The following is an 18,134-nucleotide window of genomic DNA, read 5'->3' on the forward strand; positions in this document are numbered from 1 at the left end:
CCTGAGAAAGGTACCTGCAGCTTCTCTGCTGTACCTCCACACCTCTGCTAGAGACTCTGTGTGTTCACTGCTTTGGTTTATAAACACGATATGTGCCTTTGAAAGCTCACTGATACAGCCAATCATACGGACTCAAAGGTTCCTTCTAGCAGAGAGCACAGCCCTGTGTCAGGGGAAATAAGCCAAATTATTTTTGCCTATAGCTGAGCAAGTAGGCATGGGAGGTCTACGCAGAGCCCTTCACACGGAGCATGGTTCTTTTACAATAGCTGAGCAATAGGCTTAGGATTTTTAAAACATGTCTATTCTTTCAAGGCATCAACAAAGCTCTCTGCCATCCTGAACCCAGTCACTACTGAGGTTCAAATGCTGGCAGAGAGGTGAATGAGATCCCACTGCAGTGAATGGCAGCCTGTGTCTTGACTTGGTGCCCCACGTGACATAGCTGGTTGACACTTAGACCTGTGCTCCCAGAGCAGCTATAACGCTTGCCATGAAGCCCTTTAATAACACTTGGTTAAGCCTCAGAATAGCATGTTGTTTCCCCAGGACTTGTGCTTATCAGGAAAGATTTGATCTGGAGACTTCACAAACTTCCGTGTCTTTGAATCAGTAAAGTCAATATAGCAATATCCTTGATATTGGGGTACAAAGCCATGACATGGTTCACATCACTGTAAGGGAAAAGGGAGCACAGCTCCCTGTGAATGTTTGGTTGCTGGCCAGAGGGTGGCCTTACAGCTGGAGTGTGCCAGTGGTCACTGTAAGAGGCATCTGGGTATGCATGGGTTTTCTGGCAGAAGCCCAGTCTGTTTCTGGTGTCTGACAGGAAGGGCTGCTGTGAGGGCCGGCTGGGGAAGCAATGCTGCTGCTGTTGCTGCAGGTGATGCTCACTGTAAGAGTGAGGCAGGTCAGCAGGAAGAGCGGAAGACTGCGGCAAAATGTGGTGCTGAGTCCCCAGGGCCTGTCTGTGCTGAGCGTAGCGGCTCCTCTGACTGATCCTGTGCGTGCTGCAGCACTCCTGGGGCCAGCTGTGGTCTGGGCACATCCCACCCAACACAGGAGGGAGCACCGTTTGCTGGAAAGGGCATCCCGGTAAGCTGGTGTGGTCCAAGCTATGGGAGTGATGAAGTGTGTACAGATTGTCCCTGAGGTTGCTGAACTGGTGAGGGCTGTCCATCACTCCTCTGTCCTGACGTGTATGTATGGGCCAGTTGTAGCCGTAGGTGTCATCACCAATGGATAGCACTGACATCTTCTCCAGGAGTGAATGGTCTTGCCATGGCTCCGGCTGCAGCAAGCACTGGTCCAGACGCAGGTCAGAGCCAGGGCTGCTGGCCCAGACACCGGAAGGCTGCTCAGGACAGCTCCCTTGGGACCACTCTGCGTAACAGGAAGCCCCTGTGCAGCTGCTACCTTCTCGCAGGGTTTCTGTGCCGGCAGCACAGGGCACAGGCTCTCCTCCAGTCCTGTATGGCTCTTCCTCTTTCCCCATGCTTAGTGGGACATTTATTTTAGCCCTGAGCTCATCAGCAACTGTGAGCTGAGCTTGGTGCAGTCTCTCAGGGTGGTAAAATTTGCATTTATTGCCATAGGTGCATTTTTTACCTGAAAGAATAAAAAAAACCAGAACAGGAGGTTGTCGCTAGCTCCCATGTCATTTGACGCACTCATCGCTTCTTCCTAGCGCTACGTATTTGCAGGGGCATGGGGAGCACAAACAGCAGAAGGGAAGTAGCTGTTTTCCGGTTCAGAATTTCTGACCCCAGATTTACATACTGCTGTCCGAAATAGCAAGGGGAAGCAGCAGTGAAAGCAAGTTTCTGCTATTTTGGAAGTGTCTGAAATTCATTTATATTCTGGTTGCTGCTCTCAGTGGGCTGGGAGACCTGCTGCTACAAAGGGCTGCTTTAAAAAAGGGCATGTATAGGGATTTACCAATGAAAAACCTGTGCATTACTGGAAAGCTGCTGGGAGGGGAAGGGGGAAAGTGTTTGGATGGCCCTTCCCCAGTGCCATGATGCAAGTCCACTCTGCAAAGTGAAAACCGTGTGCAGGCTGGGGCATCGGCGCGGCTGCAGTGCCTGGTTTGGGTGCTGTGTGCAGGCAAGGACGGGAGCCAGAGCTGCTGCCTTTGCTGCAGCTGAAACCACTTCAGCAGGAGAGGGGAAAAAAGCATCACACATTTGTGCAGCCCTGACCCAGTCCCTACCACAAGAAGCAGGACAGCACACGGTAATGGTGGGGGCCCTTAGCCGAAGGAAAGCGCTGCTGGGAAGCAAAGGGCAAGAGAAAGAGGGGTTCACAGCATGAGGAGAAACCCACCATAGGGGCAAGGCTGCCATTTTGGTTCAGGAAGCACTGGCTTTTTGCTGAGGAAGTTACTAAGAGTGGGTCCGTGCCGGCCTAACGGGTCATCGGGAGGCATAAACCTGAAAAAGGAAAAAGCCACAGGGGTAACAGAAATACCTTTTTAGCTTCAGGAGCTAAAGTGCCACCACAGCGTGTGACACAAGCTTAGGGCAGAAAATCCTTGTGATCCGTTTGTGGCCTGGCCTTCAGGAGCCAAGCTCTGTTCCTAGGCACAGCCCTCCTGCCTGCCAAGACATCAATTCTTCACCTTCATGTAGCTGTTGTTTTTCCCTAATAACACAAAACAACTGGAAAGGCACAGCAGTTTGGTGAGGCTCTGGCCAGCCAGAAGCCCTGGCTGTGGCAGCATCCTTCTTTGAAGCAGCAGCAGCAAACTGCTCTGTGGTCCCAGTGCTGCAGTCCTCACCATCAGCTCCCTTCCACAGCAAACTCACTTTTCTCTTACTAAATGCTTGTAGGAGAATGAGTATTAAAAAGCCAGAAGTTAATCCAGAGCTACATCTGGTCACTTGTGATAAACAAGCCCAGCCTTTTTCAAAGGTTCAGTAAAGGATTCCCACTACAAGGCCTGCAAAATGCTCAGATAAAACTTAATAATTCTGTGCCAGCACATGAATGTGATGCTTCAGAAAGAAAACTAATTGGTATCTCTGGACTTGTTTGCAAATGAATCTGCAATGCACCCATTCATGGAAAACCCCTTTGTTGGATGAAGGGAGTCATGGGCAGGAAGGAAAGGAGGCACCCAGGGAATTTGGTTATCCACAGAAGGGGACTGAAACCTCCATCTTCAGGCAGTGGTTTTAGAGAGGGTCTCAAAGCTGTGCAAAAAGGTCTTGCTGAAACTACTCAAAGGCGCTTCACGGTAACAGCTAGACTTTCTGAGGGAAGAGTTCTGAAAAGGTCTGGCAATCCCTATGAAATAGGAAGGAAAATATCGTTATAAATATTTGTAACCCATTAGTAACTAGGGAAGAAGCCTGGTGGTAGTTGGAGATGATAGACTGGAGCTTTGAGAGATACAGTATGCTGATGTTCAGTGGCTAAATTTCTGTGAACAGCATTACAGGGAAACTGAAACCCAGTGCCAAGCACTGCCATCCAGTTCTGGTGGCAGGAAAGCCAAGTCTCCATCCTGACCCATAGAGAATGACACAGTGTGAGATGGCTTCTTCGCTCACACTCATCCATGCACAATGAATGCCTCTGAGTGTATTTCACCAGCCAAACTGGTGGCTAATGAACACCTCTGCTACTAGAACACTCAGACAAGGTCAGTACGTACAGACTGAGGAGCGTACAGCTCAGCCTTGCAGGCAGGGTGCATGTGCCTTAATGAAAACCTTCCACAGTGGGGGTGGGTAAGGGCCAGAGAGACCAGCTTCTCACCTCTCTTCTTCTAGAAAGTTATGATTACAAAGGCATAGGAAAAGGTGCTCTTCTGCCTTTAAAGGAATTAGAAATACTGCCAGATAGCCAGCCTCCTTTCACAGATTTAATTTTGTTTCTCATAGGAAATAGAAATTAAAAGATACCAAGTCTTAGTTTAACATCCCAGTTGGCTTAGATAGAAGGAAAGCTGGTCACTAATGCTGCCATTCGAACATAGAAGTTCACTGAAGGGTGACATGGGGGGTTTAAGACCAGAGCTGAGGGAGGCGGACACTAAAGAAATGAGATAAGAAAAGTTATGGTAAATTCCTTCAGAAAAAGGCTTGTGTATTCTGCCAGTGATGGGAGATGCAGTGATGTTGGAGCTGACTTGGCCCATGATGTTTAAATTCAAGAGTGTTTGACAACAGCTGTCCCTTACCTGTTACTGACAAATGAGTACATGAGTAGTCGCTGCTCAATAAACCATTTCCACTCAGGGTTTTCATTCTGTAGATCCCGGTAATTGTCATTGGAAACAATGACTCCATCTTTCTCATAAGCGACTTTCACTATATAGCGATCATCATAGCAAACTACCCTTTTGCCTTTCACCTTCCGGGATGGGGTGTACACGAGGATCGATTGCTTCTCAAGCTCTTCAAGGATGTGCTGATCTGGTGGGGTGGTTGGCAGAAATAGAAGGGGGGGAAAATTAACAAGAGAAACTAATTAATTAACAGTGACCACCTCTCAATGACGTGCTAGAAACCTACAGGGATCTAAAGAAGTTTTGGCAGTGTAGGCAACTGACAGTGATGTGATTTTCAGATGCGTTGATATCTGGTGACTATTTGACAGCTTGAAAATTAGGGGTTTTTACAAAACTGCCTACTTCCAAAATGGGAGACACTCTTTTTTTTTGATGTTTATCCGTAAAGGATGGCTTGAGTTCTACGCCAAAGCCATTCTGAACCACTGTAGTGTCCTTTTTACCTGCTAGATGGTTCATAATCAGTCCCGATATGAGCTTTACTTAGAGGTAAAGTGTGCCTGATAAAATAAACAAATAAATAAACAAACTTATTCTTCTGCTATCTTTCTGCTATGCCAAAAGGTGGATCTCCAGCCACCTCGTCTGCAGGCAACAAACTGCTGGCACAAATCTGGCAAATTCATTTCCATACAAACCGAATTTCACCACCCTCCACAGCCTTCAGCTGATGCATTTCTTTCTCCTGGAAGAGGAACCTGTGCAGCTTCTCTATCAGATAATAGTAATGCAATAGTGAATGCTTTGGATACTGCCACCTTTGGATAATGTGTGCAACCATATCATCATCTCCTGGCTGCCCTTAAAAGCTCTGCAGACTCATTGCAAGCTGACAGACTCCTTTAACTCAGCTGGCAGCAATTTGTGCTTGTAGAGCAGAAGGCTCAAAGCAGTATAACAAAGCCTTGTAAGCAGATTTAGCTGCTAGCCAGAAGTGTGAAGCAATAATATCATGACTAATTTAAGTGATGGAAACCTGACACACAACTTGCAGTTCACTTATCTCTACAGGACAGAACTGTACTGTTCACACCCCCTGTCTCCAAACTGCACCTACTGGTTGCCAAATGATGCCCAGGAAAGTGACCTACCTGCAATGGGACTCTCTTGGCGAGGGGGCTCCTTCCTCCAGAGTGGGACAAAAACCTTGATGTATGTGTGTCCCCTCTCTCGAAACCAATCCACTGCCAGCTGGATCCCCCAGCAGGAGAACACCTCTTTGTTTCCATGACTATAATAAAAAACATTTTTTAGTAGGAAGAGGATGGTGAGGCAAAGCTTTCAAGAAGCTGAGTTCTCTTTAACTGAGCCATTAATGAAAAGGCAAAACAAACAGCTTTGGAGTCATTCACCAGTTTCCAAGAGAACAACCTGGCAGGGTGTCCTGGTTGGACAGAGCCAAACACTTCCTCCAGCAGAACAAAATACTTGTTATCTGAAGAAGTTTGGATACTTAAAAACAGAGGTATCCTATCCCCCATATCTATGACCTGCCGCTACCCAAGCCAGTTGCCCACGCCTGTTTCTTCCATCTGGATTTGGATGGACTTGGGACCTAGAGTATCAGCAAGATACTGGGCTGTGTCAAACCCTTCACGTGCCTTGTCTGGTAATGGTTTGAGGAGCGAGAGGTTCTTCCAGCACAAGCAGAAACCATGAGGATCTCTTATGAGAAACAAAACATGGATATTTTCTTCTGTCATAACAGTGACATCAGGGATTTTAATATCTGAAGAGGCTGCGATTGTGATCACAGGTCATTCAGCTGCTAACCTCATCTGGAAACAGGAGTCGAACTGTGGGGGAAGGAAAGCTATAAAAGGCAGGATGGGAAATGCAGAGACTCTAACCCAGGACTCCAAAAAAGGGACAAGGCCTCAGTGGAGAAGGCCACAGGCACCTCGGGCACATGTTTATCTTGCCCTAGTTGGTGGATTTTCTCTTCATTACACAGAGAGGTAGGAAAGTCCTGGGACAGGTGCTGCAGAGGATGCAGGCAAGGTGGCTTCTGGAGAATCGTCAGTATCTACAGCAAGACACAGAAAACCTCAATAAAAACAATTAGGGGTGGTATCCTTCCTAAGTTCCCTCACCTTGAAAGTTCTTATTGCTTGTAATTTGCTACAGAGCAGTACACTTGCAAGGGGAGATCATTTGTTAACCATCTCTACACAAAGAAACAAAAATAGACTCTTCACAAAGTCCTAAAATGGATAATAGTAACGCAATAGTGATTGCATTAAATGCCCTCCCAGTATCTACACAAACCTCGTCCTTGTACTTTGAGCTTACTGGATAGTATTAGCACAGTCTCACTCAGGCTTTTACCTCTGCAAATGGACCTGTAAATGACTCACTGGGTTACTACACCTACCTGCAGCGATGGACCAGTCAAGGTCGATGCCACAGTCCTAAATTCCTCTCCCGCTGTCCCCCAGGAATTCATCTCTAGGTTCTGCCTACATCGATCTCAAAATCAAAGCACCATTTTACACTAAGAAAAGTTTCAGTGCTGAGACGGTGACCGCAAATGAAAAACAATACAGTTTGGAGGAAGAACCTGGCAGGGAGTTTATGAATAGATAGCCAGGCAATAGGAAGTCTTAATAAATTCTCACCAATAATGAATTGTCTGAAGTGCTCAACACATCTAATCTCCATTCTAGAACAGCCATTGTGTTTGGTTTTAAAGGATAGGATCTGCCCAGTATAGGTGTAAACTGACCTGGAGAGGTGAATTGCAAATTCAGGTGACTTTTTCAGATAACTGCCATTAAAAGGAAGTCTAGGTATATCTTTAATGTCATTACTCAAACAAAATCCAGCAACATCCTTCTTTAACATTGACTACTCATACGTATAACCCTGTCAGCTTTAGGAAGGTAGATCTAGATGCACCCCCAGTACAGAAGGTAAAGAGCTCAATCACAAGTGATTTGCCCAAAATGCCAAGCACAACAAGCAAGAGGCACCTGGAACTGTTCCTCAGCGTTATCAGTTAATCCAGTTGCTGCTACATTGCTACAGCCAAACCTGGGGAATGCCTGTCTAAAATAGTATGTATGTGGATGGTGCATGATGTATGTGGAAGGATCAACAGAACTGAACAGCAAAGTCTGCTGTGCAACAAAGCAGGGGCATCAAAATGTTACATTCTCCCTGTGTCATGAGTCTGTGTTGCTTGACACAGACTGGCTCCTGTCAGTCACCTTTCCCACACGCACCCACAGTCCGTGAACCACAACCGATCTAGTGTAACTCAGTCCCGTCTCTCTCCCTCCTGCCAGCAGCAGGGTACATTGCACTCAGGTCACAGACCAGCAGGGCCCCATCTCTCAGAAGCTGAAGCAGCCATTTGGCTTCATTGTGACTCCAGCGATTAATCCATAATTAGCACACAGTGACTCCTTTTTAAATTGTGCAATTCCGACCCTTCTGAGAGAAGTTTAGTCAAAACAACTCCCTTTGAAAACTGCAAATGGCACCATTTCCATGTGGTTACGACACAGCGTCACACAGTTTTGCTGAAGGGAGAGAGCCCAAGGCAGGACTCCTCTGGCCCAGGAAGAAAACACTGTACGTGTCACTAACCTTGCTAAACTATCCTGCCTACTTCCCATGGACAGACAGGAGACAGGTAAGCTTCTCATTACATCTGAGGGAAATGCAGAGTGTACTGAGATGCTTGACTAGTGAGGCTGGTTGAAGGCAAAGTTATTTTCCATTCAGTTTCTGTGGATAGGCTGATTGGTGATCAGAGACCACCAACTCACTCACTTGTTTAATTACCCTGGTAAGACAGAAATGCAAATGCCTGAGATATTTTCCTCTACACAGGTAACTGCCTCTCCAAGCTTCGAATGTTTGACAGCTTCATCCCTGAACTGCTGCTTCTTCTGCACTTCACTTCTATGGTTGCTGGTGTTGATGATGATGTTTTCCCAGCAAGGAAACCTAACATCCCTTTTCCCTGACTTCTGCAAACATCCCTTCTCTGTTTGACAGCGGCAAGCCGGAAATATTAAAGAGAGGAGACCAAAAGCACTCACCAAACCTATCCCATTAGCCAAAGTAAATGCCATTCAGCATCACTTTGAAAGGCATTCAGGAGAGAAAAGCAGCTCTTTCCAGGCTGCATTGGTTCCATTCTCCATCATCAAAGTAGTGTCTAACTTTATCAAGACAGAGTTTGGGGGATATCTGAGAATTGCTGCAAAACCTTTGCCTTTCTGAAACTCAAAGGTACCTCACATTCCTCTAATTCCTTTTAGGCGAAAGATGAGGAATTCAGCCCAGAACACCGGCCTCCAATCATCTAGCAGGCAGCCTTCTCTTAGACTCACATTTTAGAAATCATTCTACAAAAAGATTTCAATGTTACATGCCAGAAGCATGGGTGGCTTCTTGAAAACCTCTTCAGGTGGGCATGTGGTCTGGGACAGCAATACGGCATGCTAGACCAAGCCATCTGCAGCACACATCTGTAGTGATGCTTGTCTGAAATAACCTCTGTCCAGCAAGCTCCTGTACACAGGCTGGCACAGCAGGGTGGTCTCAGAGCTTTCCCAGAGTATTCCAAGATCAAAGCGTGCCCTGTTTCATTAGCCACCAACCTATGCTGGGCCTCCTGCTCAGTGGCAAGGGCACATCTTCTTTTCCCATGGAAACAATACTGTTCTCTGCCTTGTTCACCTCTAAAAAAGCCCTGGTAAATTTGTGAGGACAAGGCTGTGTTCAGAGAATGGAGCACATGGCCGGTCAGGGGTACTATTGCCCCTAACACTATGAGAAGGTAGGTGCTCAGCTCAGGCACTTTTGCAGAGAGACAAGAAGGACACCCTAAGGAGGATCTTAGAGTGAAAGTGCAAACGGGGCAGGAGATCCTAAGAGATGTCTACCAAGCTCCTGGCCCAGCCAAACTGAGCAATTCTGCTGTTTGGTACTTCTCATTCATGAGCTGCCCTGAGCGACAAACTGCTCAGTTTCGGGTGGGATTTCTCCCTACATCCAGAAGATGGCATAATTTGCTTAGTCTCCAGTTGCTCTCGATATGCCGCCTACCTTGACCTTTAACCAGAGGGGATGTGATCTCGTCTCACTTCAAGCTAAAGCTAACCCCTCCTCTGCCCTGTCCCAACCTGCAGGGACGGGCTTGGCCCTTCTGGGTGGACAGGGAAGTTAACAGGGAAAAACTGGGATAGACAGTGTGTCCCGGACTCCCAAATGTTATGGCCTCTGGCCCTTGGTATTCTGCACATAAGCAGAGGGAAACCCATTGCTGTCTTTGGATTTCCTATCCACATGGATGTGCCATGCTCTCCACCAGTAAGAGTGCTTTCAGTATCAGGACACTCCTTAGGAAATGTAATTGGCCAGGATAAGATGCTGTGAAATAGGAACAGAATGCATAAAGGAGGAAACAAGACTATTCAGTACATGTCAACTATCAATTCCCTGATATTCCTATAAAAATGAAGCCAAACCAAAACCCAACAAAAAATATACAATCCAGAAACATTGCTGGGGTTTACTTGCAAGTCAGAACAGTACAACCATGATGTTGTTAGGAACCACAGTAACCCATCTTTATTTTCCCTCTCCTTCTTAGGTTACTAGGCTGTTCTAGCTGTTCACCAGTTTTCCCTGGAAACACCTCCACATATAGATTTAGAAGTCCTAGGTACCCATTTGAAAAGGCAGAGAAACATCAATTCCTTTTAGGTGAACTAAAAGGGAGAGAGAGTTGCTGAATCATACAGCCATAAACAGTAGTGGTTAGCTAGCTGTTGGCTTATAAAAGGTCAAAATGCAGAGCGAGCCAGTGATTGCATCTGGCCTGTGTATTTATGGGCAGAGAGACAGCAGGTCCCTAGAAGCCGTGCCCCAGCCAAAGAACAGGAATAAGTGGTTGTTCATACATTATACATCAAACACATCAGCGCACCTCTCACCTGAAGAAAACATACTTCAAGCCATCAACCTTAAAACTCAAAACTTCACAGGAATAGAATCATAGAATCAGCTAGATTGGAAAAGACCTGTAAGAGGGATCCCTTTTAGGAAACCCAGCTTACCTCATTGCAACATTGCTGCCGTCAATCACAATGGGTCGCAAGTAATCAGAAGAATCACTTTCACCTTCTCCAAGCCACTTTGACCCTGGTGTAGTGCTGGATGATCCACGGGCAACAAGTTTTAGTGCAGAAGGCTGAGCTTGGCTCTCCAGATCTTGAGGTTTGCTCCCCATCCGTATCAGCTCTTTCAGCACATCATCCTCCAGGGCCTCTTGTCCCAGGTTCTCCAGCACTTTGCAGATGTCCTGCTTACCATAGCCCAGTTTGCAGAAGAAATCCAGCTTGCTCTGGTGCACTTCCACTCTTGCTGTAGAAACTTCTCCAGAGTGCAGTGGTACTGGTTTGCTAGGAAGTGAACTGGCCAGTGCCATCTTAGCAGGTTCCTTTAAACCCAGTGCTCCTGTCTTCCCAGCCTTGTCCAACAGGCATCAGCTTTAAGGAGGGAGAGATCAGAAACAACAAAACACAGGTTTTAAGGAAGAACGCGCAATCTCAGTTACCTGAGTGCAAAGAGACTATCTGATCTCTGAAGAGACTCTCCAGTCTTCTCTCAGCATTAAAGCATCTTTCTGGTCCATGCTTGTTTATAAAGCACTGGAGTGTCCCATGCAATGTTTGTCACGTTCCAGGAGTTATGTCAGACAGGTGTCATCCCACTGCATGAGCTATGCAAGCCTGTCTGTACACAAACACGCTGTATGCGTAGATGTGTTCTCCAGACTTATCTCACAGGAAGTGATACGAAGGACGGTGTAACCGGGGATTTTCAGTGTGCTCAGTGTGGTTTGCCAGCCACTGATACAGATCTGTTGAGTGTTGTTGGATGGGCTCAGATGCCATAGTAACCAAGCAAGTGTAGCAAAATTCATTGAGCGAGTTAAGGAAACGTTGTGTGCAAAGTAGCTGGGAACACTGAATGGTTTTTTACAGTTCTATCTTTCCTAGTATGTGTCTGTCTGTGTAACACAGACAGACCTTATGAAACTCTGTCACTTATCTGTTCCCATGATGCCTGACTTACTCTTTTCCTGTTATTCACTGTTTCAGTGAGGACTTTTACATTCAGAGAAGCGGCTTGTTTTGTGAAAGCCATCGGGGCAGCGGTTGGAAACAGCAATCTGAGAAACACCTTCAAATTCACTTACATATATAGCCTGATAATTCAGAAATGAGTGTGCAGAAGTAGCAGAAAGCTGCTTGAAGCTTCTCCAGAACTGCACTGTCTACATTTCTGGTCTAAACGGTAAAGGAAGGTGATGGGCAGGATATACAGACATACTCAGAGCTGCTTCAGCCCAGCAAGTGCGACAAGAGAAGGACACACACAGTGACCACTCATCCATCAAGCCAAACTTCTTTGGACACTGTTGGGATACTTGCACCAAAGCTTTTCTTGCCACATCTCTGCAATTATTGGTGCTACCTGGAAAAGCTGTGGCTGGCTCATCTCCCCACATGTAGCACGTAAGGGTGCCCTCTTCCCTTCACTAATTGTGGTCAGTAAATGATGCAAAATTAATTGACCAGACAACAACCTCCATGACAAGCCCAGGGCCATGACCACGTTGCACCCACTGGCTCACCTTCCCAGATCACCTGGCACGCTGAGGCACTAATAACTCCCTCCAGCCCCACCACCCCCAAGCTCTGGGGAATAAACCTGCATTGGGTTCACTATATTTCAAACTGATTAGTTCAGCAGGAAAACATGGTAATTAGTTATAACCCCACCTTACACAACTTTGACCTTTACTTTTCTACGTAGCATTATAACTTTCATGTGTAAGTAGTGGTAAATGTAGTGGTTATATTCTAATTCCTCATCTTGAATGTCGTTAAAGAACAATTTTTGCCTAGTTTTCTTCCAGGAGTTTGCTCCACTTGGGAACCACCTGAGCAGGGCCAGGTGCCCCGCAGCAATGTGTTTAAGCACCACTTCCACTCCAATAGCCTCAGACCACAGAGGGGTCTGGAGCTCCTCAAAGCCCCACCACAGCCCTGTCCTGCCTGAGCAGAGGCAGAGGGGACACGGCCCCAACCAGACCTGGTAATGGTCAAGGCAGGGTAGGTTTGGGTCTTCTCTAAACCAGGCTGTGCGCCAGGTGCACAGCAACTGCTCCCTGCCCCAACAGTTTTCCCCCTCACAACACAGGTCTGGGCCACCTCTTCTGCCTCCTCTGTCCCTAAGAATCACGCTGCAAACCACCTGAGTCTGCCAGCCCATCAGAGCCCTTCCATGAGCTGCCTCTCTAACAGAAAATGGGCTGCTCTGCTTTCAGAATAACAGCAATTTTTACTCACAAACTAGAGATGCACACAGACTCTTCAAAACAAGACCAGTGATTTCATATCCTGATGACTAAGAAAAGATTCACCTGTTTCTTCCTCACCTTACCTGCTGCATTAGCCAAAAATAATAAAGCCAAGCCCCCAGAGTTCTGTGCACGTAGGCAGCCCACTCACCCTGCACCTTACCTGACAGCTACTCCTTCTGCGTCCCAGCAATGTTGTCCCACCATTCAGGAGCCAGAAGCTGAATTCAGAACAGTACCGGGCTCACAAGGAAGTTGTCAGCCCGTATTTAGAGGCTTTATGGTGAGGCTGTTGTCAACTGAGAGCAAACAAGTGCAGTGAGCAGGTTAGAACTCTACAGGAAGGTTTTACTTCCTCATTTGGCTGGCGGAGCTCTCATTTAACTGCACAGGTTGCTGAACTTTCACTTCGGTTTTCAAAGGGAAAAGGCAAAAAAGAGAGAAAAAAAAGAGGTGGTTCCCAGCACATCTCAGATCTGTGACAGGCAAAGATTAATCAGACCGTCTCTGGCCGGGGTCTACAACAGTAGGCAATAAGAAAAGAACACATGATTCTGGGGCAAGTGAGGATTTTTCTACCAGGGATGCTCTCCCGGGTTATTGCAGGCTCATTCCCGGCATCGGGCACATTTCTGATCCTCAGGAATGCATGAAAAAAATATTTTAAAATCAGCATTTTAAATAGCACCTGATGGTGCAAAGCTTCATTCAAGCACCTCCACACCTGAGGGACCCTGCGCTGGGAGACTGCAGCAGAATAGCAAACACCAGACAAGCCCACCTAACCTACGGGTGCCTCCATCAAAAGACCACCTCAGAGACACGCAGCCTGTCCACAGCAAAGACCGGCAGCCACTTCCGACAGAAAACTGAGGTTTTCTTTACTTGTTCCTTACCTTGCTGCAAACAAATACGCTCCAAATACACTTTAAGGCAGCAGGAAGTGTTGGGGGACTCAGCAGGGGTTGACTTCTGGGACTATTTGGATGCTGCAGACAGCTCTGCCTCCAACTCTGCCCCTCTGTGGAAGGAGAGCACCTCTGCCACTGCTGCAAGGTGACACATCAGAGCAGGGCTGCCCCTTCCCAGCCAGAAATACAGACATACTTTGAGGGAGGAAGCCGGTTGGCCAGACATTTTTGTAGTGGCATCCTCTTTAATTCAAAGAACCGCTGATGATGAACAAGCTTTGCCACCACTTCCCAGCTGTTTCCAGTCATGGTTATGTCTTTGCATTGCACTCAGGTTCCTGGGAACTCCCTGGCACGCTCCTGCAGTGCCAGGCAGTCATGGGATGGAAAGGCAGCACACTGCCCCATCTATCCAGCCTCTGGCACAGAGCCTCCTCTGATCCACAAAGGTCTGGCCGGGGGGGTCAGTGGCTACAGAAACAGGAAAGTATTCCTAAGATATCAACTAAAGAAACAGGATGGCTTTCTGCTACTGGAACAGCTGCTGTGCAAGCAGAACACCCAGAGCCTTTGACTCTTCTTTGCTCCATTTAAACTTGCAGAACGCCACACACCTCATCACAAGACCACCACAAGGCAGTAATGCTGGAAAGGAAAGAGAAATTTGCTGTGTTATTTATAACCTAGGAAGGCGATGGAGCAAAGCATATGACATTTCATAGTATCATTTTAACTCCTACTTCTCAGTAACAGGTCTTTTTTTTACTGCATAAATAAGAACAAACAGGAGCTTATAAAAAGAAATGAGAAGAAAATCATATAGGAGAATTTTGCACTCATCTTTCATTTGTAAGACATGACTAAACCCATTGCTGTAAAAAGCCATGAGCAAAAGACTTCAACATCATTCAAATCACAGCCAGGAAGACCTTTACCCAATTCCTGAAATCTGTTAAAAGCCTTTTCACTAACTGAGAGACAGGAGACCATGAGAAACAAAGGATCATATCTAATTTCTCAGATGATCTCAAAACCTTTTGCTCACCAGCACAGATATACATCTGAGACATCAAGGCTGTGGTTTCAGTGTGCTGGGTTTCCTGGGGTAGAGTTAATTTTCCTCCTAGTAGCTGGTATGGGGCTGTTTTGGATTTGTGCTGAAATAACACAGGGATGTTTTCATTACTGCTGAGCAGAGCTCACACAGAGCCAAGGCCCTTTCTGCCCTCTCACCACCCCAGCAGTGAGCAGGCTGGGGCTGCACAAGAAGCTGGGAGGACACAGCTAGGACAGCTGATCCCAACTGACCAAAGGGATATCCCACACCACATGGTGTCATGCTCAGCATATAAAGCTGCGGGAAGAAGGAAGGAAGGGATGGATGTTCTGCGTGGAGACCTCATAGCAGCCTTCCAGGATCTGAAGGGGGGCTATAGGGATGCTGGAGAGGGATTCTTCATTAGGGACTGTAGTGATAGGACAAGGGGTAATGGGTTCAAACTTGAACGGGGGAAGTTTAGATTGGATATAAGGAAGAAATTCTTTACCGTGAGGGTGGTGAGGCACTGGAATGGGTTGCCCAGGGAGGTTGTGAGTGCTCCATCCTTGGCAGTGTTCAAGGCCAGGTTGGATGAGGCCTTGGGTGGCATGGTTTAGTGTGAGGTGTCCCTGCCCATGGCAGGGGGGTTGGAACTAGATGATCTTAAGGTCCTTTCCAACCCTAACTATTCTATGATTCTATGTTCAGAGTGATGGCATCTGTCTTCCCAAGTAATCAGTACCTGTGATGGAGCCCTGCTGTCCTGGAGATGGCTGAACACCTGCCTGATGATGGATAGGGGTGAATGAATTCCTTGTTTTGCTTTGCTTGTGTGTGCAGCTTTTGCTTTACCTATCAAACCATGAGTTTTCTCACTCTCCTGATTCTCTCCCCCATCCCACAGGGTGGGAGAGAGGAAGTAGGTGTGTGGGGCTTAGTTTCCGACTGGGGTTGAACCACAATGGTTATTTTCGGTGCCAACAAGGGGCCCAAAGGGCTCGAGATTACAACAGATTTGATTGGAATGTGCTAGATTGAATTTATAGCTGTTACTGCTGTTGAGCTATTAACGGACAGGCTCCTGTGCTTGCCATAGGGCTTGCTTGCCTCACTGTATCTTAGAGTCTAGTGCTCTTTCGTGGCTGCTCTTTGCTTTCATCCCTCGCTGCACTGCTGTGTTTGGGAACGTTCTGGTAACAGCAGTGGTGATGCTCCTGGACCGGTAGATGTTGCAGAGGCTATACAGAGGACCAAGCACAACTTTCATGAAGGCTCCCTGTGCAAAACCAGTTTCCTGATGGTGTTAGACTTTCATACGGAAAAAACCCCATGTTCTCGAAACTGGCAGTGTGGAACACCACAGGTGTTTTGCTCTACACACCCCAGTGAGTATTTGCTTTGCTAAAGGATACAGTCATTTATTGCATCAGCACTGAGAAAAGTGTAATTACTGTCTTCCTCATTGGAAAAAGTTGCTGGGAAAATCAAACAAGCGTGGATGGCTGTATTGCAGTGAAAAATCTTTAGCCCTTAACCAGCAGGAGACAGTCAGGAGAAAGCGAGTGCTCAATCAAATGTAGGTCTATTGCCGGGGATATTTTAAATAGTTCCTGGAACTAATACATTCCCATCCTGCCTCAAGCATTCCCTTCTGCCTTCAGCATGGCCTGGGTCAGACCCTCAAGCTGTACTCCTGCAATTCAACCTCCTGGCTTGCTAAGAACAAGAAGGCTCCCAATTTTTAATGTGATTTTTACACACTATTAGGCAAAGTCTAGATGTTTTCTTCCAGGGAAATTCTCTCCCTGTTAGAGACACTGGAAATTGACTTGGAGACAGGTGTTCATCCCCAAAATTTACATTCCGAACTTAACTCCAGGTCCTGCTGGATCGGTTATTGATGGGCAGCCCTGAACTCAGGCTGGTAAAGAGCCAGAATCTTTAGAAGAGGCATTTTTACATGCTTGCTAAAATGACCATCTTTTCTCCCTCTCTGAAACCATGCCACAGTAGTGAGCACTCCATCTGACCACAGAACAGGGAGAACAGAGAAGAACTGATTTCAATAACACAACCAATGGCAACTTCTTTTACTTCTTGGAAAATGACAATCCCATTTTAAGATCCGAGGTAGCAGGATCCCAGCTTGGTTTTGCCTAAAATATCTATTTTTCCTCTGTCTTCTATACAAAAAGATACTGCTATCGCTCAAGTGCTTTCCACTGGGCTTACAATAAAAAGTACCTTTTACAGTCAGAAAGTCCCAAACAAGTTTCAAGTTCAAAAGTTTACTGCTGTTCAGCTTAAGATTTTAGAAAGCTCTTGGAACTGTCTTTCAGCTTCGGTGATTTATCATATGCTTGGGAGACCTAAACCTTAACACAGTTTGCTGATGCCTTTTAACACAAGCTACTGTGTTTAATCAAGATGATACTGGCTCGCTCACCACAACAAAGCACATTCTATCAGTAACCAGCCCAAGCGTTTCCCACAAGAACAGTGCCCTGTAGCAGGTATTTACATGAATCTTGCTCTAACTTAACATTTTTTCAAATTGCTTATACTACACCTATGTATGATTGATAGGAAAGCTATTATCCATGCTCTAGGAAGCGTACAAACCCCATAATCCTGTTGTCAAAAACATACAAGTTTTATGTGAAAAAAAATCACATAGAAGGGTCAACCTATTATATACATATTTATATATATATATTTATATATATATTACAACCTAACTATTCCAACCCTAACTATTCTATGATTCTATGAACAAAGAGCAGCAACAAATTCAGAAATACTTGTGAACTTCTTGAAAATTTTGACTTTAATTTCTTAAATGTGCAACTAATATCCTTGTCCAAATAATTGGTATGGGGGGGAGCTTCACTTTGTTGTTGTTATTTGGGTCGTTGGTCTGAGGGCTTTTTAACAAGTGGAAGGTAGCAGGTACAGCTTTACCTACAGAGAGTAAAGCTTCTTGGCAGCCTAGAACCCAGGACACATGGCACGCTTTGCAGTAAACACACTCATATTCTTTGAGAAGCCATCAGCAAGAAGGCCGACAGCCATCAGGCAGAATACGCATGAGGATGAATGCAGGTATATCATAAATAGTTTTTTGATAACTACTTACTGTGTCATCTGTCCTGGAATAACAACCACTTATCCTTACAATCCTTATGCTACTTCTACTGACTTGTGTGATACCCATGAGATTAAAGAGAAATCTCTGTTGAAAAACCCTAGCTTCTCTCACTTGCCTTTAAGACCAGAACCTTTTTATATCATGGTTCTGGTCAAGTCCACCTTAAGTCTAGAGAGCTGCAGAGAACTGAAGGAACTGCAATGCATGACTACAAAATAGGCCTCTAACTTCCTCTTATCCACATAATACAACAGTTAACAGAGTCTACATCATATTTTTATGTGTTACAGATAAGGGAATCCAACAGAAAACTCTTAAGGAGCTGGTTTATAAGCCTTTAACCACTGAACAGA

The 18,134-nt window shown here is 46.1% G+C and overlaps 1 protein-coding gene across 1 annotated transcript; it reads right to left on the reverse strand.

Annotated features, from left to right (window-relative positions):
- Positions 1-586: 586 nt before the first annotated feature.
- ZC3H12D (zinc finger CCCH-type containing 12D) lies at positions 587-10,742 on the reverse strand (the record flags this gene model as incomplete). Its single annotated transcript, XM_080615881.1, has 5 exons — positions 587-1,608; positions 2,326-2,432; positions 4,187-4,421; positions 5,389-5,528; positions 10,372-10,742. 5 exons carry the CDS (start codon positions 10,740-10,742, stop codon positions 587-589), a joined length of 1,875 nt encoding a protein of 624 aa, XP_080472007.1.
- Between the last annotated feature and the right edge of the window lie 7,392 nt (positions 10,743-18,134).

Source organism: Psittacula echo, assembly GCF_963264785.1.
Source record: "Psittacula echo genome assembly, chromosome: 4".
NCBI lineage: Eukaryota > Metazoa > Chordata > Aves > Psittaciformes > Psittacidae > Psittacula > Psittacula echo.